We start from the raw sequence: 5,000 nt of genomic DNA, 5'->3' as shown, positions 1-5,000 counted from the left end.
CCTGAACCCGAGGTCCCCCGTGAGTCAGTCCTAGAGCTCCTCCTGTACGATTTTAGGGAAAAAGCGGGTCCTTTGGGGACGTCCAATAGATTTCTTAGTCGCGCCGAAAGAACAGCACAGACACAGTGTAATCACCACGGGAAATCTCAGAGTAAAACTGGGAGTTGTTTTGTCAGATGAGAAGTTTATCTATGTATCATCTTTTACTCTTTTAATTATTTTTATACCTGTGTAATATATCTCTTTTAATTCCCCTTTGTAACTGTGATTATTTTAATTCCTTTCTGGGTAAAGCACTTTGAATTGACATAGTGTCTGAAATGTGCTATATAAATAAACTTGCCTTGCCTAATCTAGTTGTCTAATTAACTGTGAATAATACAAAACCTCTTCTGTGAGCGTCAGCCTGACCTGAGATCCAGGACGGGGTGAAGGCGCCGGACAGCCAGGACACAAATCCCCCCCGGAGCGAGTGCAGGAACGCCTGGACCTCAGCGCCGGACACCAGCAGCTCGTGCCGGAGCTCACAGTCCGCAGACAGCAGGAGGATTCTGGGAATGAAGAGAGAGGGGCGGAGCTTCAGCCCGCAGCGCATGATGTGACTGCAGAGGTTTCTGGATTTCACCTGTACACACACACACAGACACACACACAAACAGTGTTAGGGGAAACACATTACAAGTAACTTGAGTTACGCAGTCAGATTACTTTTGTCAAGTAACTAGTAAAGTAACGCATTACTTTTAAATTTACAACAAAATCTCTGAGTTACTTTTTCAAATAAGTAACGCAAGTTAATTTTTTTCCATTTATTGACTGACAGCTCTCCTGTCCGCATCTTGAGCAAAATCGTAAGTGCAGAGGCGTTGTGTGTAAACATGATGATTATTGTAGTTCTAAAGTAAATGTGAGCATTTACTCATCTCACTTGCAAAAAAAATTATTCACTATTAATTATTACTCAAAATTACTAAAAGCTGTGAGATGCAATCTCAAAATATTACGCACACATGCAACAGTTAAATATACTAAATTACACAAATATACTTTATGTATTTAATCTCACTTTATTAACCAGTGTATTTGCTGCTGCCCTTCGATGATCTACTTCAACCATACTAATAAGCAAAAATTACTTTAGAGAAACATTACATTTGTTTTTCATTTTTTAACATTTTCATTGCAGAAGTAAGTGTGTTGATCTTTCTTCTCCTGCATCTTATACTTCTTCAACCCAGAACGGCAGAACCGCTGAAAGTTTTTTTTTAACTGCTTCTCTTCTGTACAGGCGTGAATTTGCATTTCCTTCAGCCTGAGTTATTAATTTCACTTTAGGTGTGAAAGGGCATTTACATTTGCCAAAAATATTTTAAAAAATTAAAAAAAAACAAGCCCAGCCTATGTGAGAAAAAGTAGGAATGCAAAAGTAGTGTAATGCATTACTTTCCATTAAAAATAACTAAGGAACGCAATTAGTTACAAACGCAATATTGTGATGCATTACTTATAAAAGTAACTTTCCCCAACATTGCAAACAACAAATTTGTTACAAAAGCGAAGTTGATTCAGCAGTGAAGCAGCTCTACAGTGGAAGTGAAGAGTAACAGCTGATTCAGGAGTGAAGCAGCTCTACAGTGGAAGTGAAGAGTAACAGCTGATTCAGGAGTGAAGCAGCTCTACAGTGGAAGTGAAGAGTAACAGCTGATTCGGCAGTGAAGCAGCTCTACAGTGGAAGTGAAGAGTAACAGCTGATTCAGCAGTGAAGCAGCTCTACAGTGGAAGTGAAGAGTAACAGCTGATTCAGGAGTGAAGCAGCTCTACAGTGGAAGTGAAGAGTAACAGCTGGGATTACAGTGATATTTCGACCCCTGGACTGGGAAACGGCCCTGGTTTGATCTGAAGAACTGCTGGTTAACGTGAATGATGATCTGACCGTAATGGCCTGAAGCGCATCGGGAAGCTGCTCGACGGAGACGCTGCTGAGGTTCTGCTGCTGCGATCGGACCCGAGTCTCGCTCCACGTCTTCAGGTCGATACACAACACCCCGTGACCTGGAGCGACACACACACGTGGGTGAGATGGTGTTTGACAGCTGGTTCTGACAGACTGAGGCTCGGGACGCACCTGTGAGCAGCACCAGGCTGATCTCGTCTCGGTCCGGCTGAGACTCGTTCGGGACACGCAGGTTATAAAACATGTCCTGCTGTCTGAGACCGGTGACTGTCCTGCGTGAAGACATCAGCAGAATCACACTCAATAACAACACAGATCCTGTCTGTGCTCAGATTAACCCAGAGGCTTATGTAACATACTTAGAAAACATTGCTTAATACACTCCAGGGAAAGGGGCGGAGCCTAAGAGCTGTGATTGACATGACACTTTAAACTCTCTAGTAACTCCAGCAAACCATAATGGTAAAGACTTAGACAAATATTTACATACACGCACACATATATATACATAAATATACATAAATATGCATATATATATATATATATGTGTGTGTGAATATATAGTAAAGTATAATTTATTCCTGTGATCAAAGCTGAATTTTCAACATCATTACTCCAGTTTTCAGTGTCACATGATCCTTCAGAAATCATTTTTAATATAATTATTTGTAATGAAATTTCACAATATTACTGTTTTCACTGTATTTTAGTCAAATACATGCAGCCTTGGTGAACATATGAGACTCCTTTCCTAAATATATATATATATATATATTGATTTATATATTCTCACCGTACATGCTGTAGGAACTCATTGTGAGCGGTTTGAGTTCGGTTCTGTCCGGTCGGTTGAGAAACGTTACCGGGTCTCTTGGGCCCTGAAGAAACTAAAAACTGAACCATCTGGAACATTCTTGTGTCTAATATCTGAAAGCAAGCATATACACACACATATAATCAGAAAATACTAATCAAACACTCCAAGACGTAATAGAGCTGAAATGAACACTTCAAGAGACAAACCTCTGGAGAAACACTGTGACCTACAGCACAGATCAGCCTGAAGCAACAGGCATGATGGCAGCCAGGAGTTTACTGGGACCAGTGTGTGTTAGTTAGCTAGTTAGTTAATTAGTTAGTTAGTTAGGGTTAGTTAGGGTTAGATAGTAACATGCTGAGCTGCTGTCATACTGACCGTGAGCTGCTGACTGTCACTGATTCTGATGAAGAACTCAATCTGAAGAACATGTGAGCAGAGCTGAAACTCGATCCAGGAACAGTTTCACAACCAGCGCTCGCTGACTCACTGCTACTGTCTGTCTCACTGCTTCTCACTTGCTTAGTTGGGGACATTTAACATTTAATTTTGAATTTAACAATACTATTACAACTTTACTTTCCTGTTATCTCTGTAAATCTGCTTTGAAACAATTTGTATTGTAAAAGCGCTATATAAATAAAGGTGAATTGACTTGACTTCGGTCTGTCTCACTGCTTCTGTCTATCTGTCTGTCTGTCTCACTGCTTCTGTCTGTCTCACTGCTTCTGTCTGTCTGTCTGTCTGTCTGTCTCACTCCTTCTGTCTGTCTGTCTGTCTGTCTGTCTGTCTCACTCCTTCTGTCTGTCTGTCTGTCTGTCTGTCTCACTGCTTCTGTCTGTCTGTCTGTCTGTCTGTCTGTCTCACTGCTTCTGTCTGTCTGTCTGTCTGTCTGTCTCACTGCTTCTGTCTGTCTGTCTGTCTGTCTGTCTGTCTCACTGCTTCTGTCTGTCTGTCTGTCTGTCTGTCTGTCTGTCTCACTGCTTCTGTCTGTCTGTCTGTCTGTCTGTCTCACTGCTTCTGTCTGTCTGTCTGTCTGTCTGTCTGTCTGTCTGTCTCACTGCTTCTGTCTGTCTGTCTGTTTGTCTCACTGCTTCTGTCTGTCTGTCTGTCTGTCTGTCTGTCTCACTGCTTCTGTCTGTCTGTCTGTCTGTCTGTCTCACTGCTTCTGTCTGTCTGTCTGTCTGTCTGTCTGTCTGTCTGTCTGTCTCACTGCTTCTGTCTGTCTGTCTGTCTGTCTGTCTCACTGCTTCTGTCTGTCTGTCTGTCTGTCTGTCTGTCTCACTGCTTCTGTCTGTCTGTCTGTCTGTCTCTCTGTCTGTCTCACTGCTTCTGTCTGTCTCACTGCTTCTGTCTGTCTGTCTGTCTGTCTGTCTGTCTGTCTCACTGCTTCTGTCTGTCTCACTGCTTCTGTCTGTAAACAAGCAGCACGTATAGGAGCGCTGATGACGTCACGCCTGCTACACTAGTAATAGAACTCGATCTCAGCTGTTTCAACTGTAATAATGGCAATAATAATTATAGGTTCGACCCGGTCTGAGTCTCAAATCTTCCTCTGGAGCTCAAACACACACAGCTTTTATAACGCGATGTTCCTGGATTTTCGTTCATCACAGAAATGAATGTTTCTCCAGACTTTTGTTCGCTCCGCCGCTGCACAGGCATAAAAAAGAGGATATTAGTTTGGAGATGAAGAATGTTTAATTTCGGTGTAAATACACACAAAGCGGTCCGGGCTGGCGATAAGAATCAGAAGCTCAAACAGACTCGCATCGACAGCTGAAGCTCAAACCGAAGCGAATGAACTCAATAAAGAGCAATAAAGCGTTTCAGTGACCTGCACTTCAGCGGCAGATCTCGCGATAACAGCTCAAAGAAGCACAGATGAAACTGAAGCCAGAGCAATATCAGCAGAATTCCCACACAAAGCCTCCGAACAGGATTTAATATTGCTGCAATCAGTGAACAGAGTAAATTATTATGATTCCTTTATGCTCCGCTATCAGTGAGAAACGTCACTCAGAGAATATGATTATGATTCTGACGATAAATAAACTTTACACACAATAAACAGCAAATCATTTCAGAACACAGAACACACTGTCAAATGATTTAGATATTCGCCCTTTCTAATTATTACCTGTATTGTCCTGAATTATCACTAATTAAGGATCATTTTAGAGCAATTTTAATGATGTCTGTATTGTTCTTCAGATGAGGACAAAATTC

At 41.8% G+C, this 5,000-nt stretch overlaps 1 protein-coding gene across 4 annotated transcripts in view; it reads right to left on the bottom strand.

The window, feature by feature from the left end:
- The window catches only part of cpxm2 (carboxypeptidase X (M14 family), member 2), an 81,430-nt gene that overhangs the window by 14,304 nt on the left and 62,126 nt on the right, over positions 1-5,000 (bottom strand). The window contains exons 1-5 of one of the 4 annotated variants that reach the window (XM_077199729.1): positions 3,150-3,456; positions 2,748-2,881; positions 2,126-2,226; positions 1,934-2,052; positions 412-625 (exon numbers count right to left, since the gene is read on the bottom strand). In XM_077199729.1, coding sequence (XP_077055844.1) covers positions 412-625; positions 1,934-2,052; positions 2,126-2,226; positions 2,748-2,866 — 553 coding nt within the window. In that variant the 5' untranslated portion in view covers positions 2,867-2,881; positions 3,150-3,456. Of the gene's footprint in view, positions 1-411; positions 626-1,933; positions 2,053-2,125; positions 2,227-2,747; positions 2,882-2,977; positions 3,457-5,000 lie in introns of those variants that run through there. The other 3 variants (XM_077199737.1, XM_077199746.1, XM_077199719.1) reach the window with 3 other exon arrangements.

The sequence above is a fragment of the Siphateles boraxobius genome, unplaced genomic scaffold (assembly GCF_051911475.1).
Source record: "Siphateles boraxobius isolate OS27281-9 unplaced genomic scaffold, OSU_SipBor_1 114, whole genome shotgun sequence".
Lineage (NCBI taxonomy): Eukaryota > Metazoa > Chordata > Actinopteri > Cypriniformes > Leuciscidae > Siphateles > Siphateles boraxobius.
Note: the sequence above shows the minus strand (reverse complement) of the source record. Positions and strands in the feature narration are given on the sequence as shown.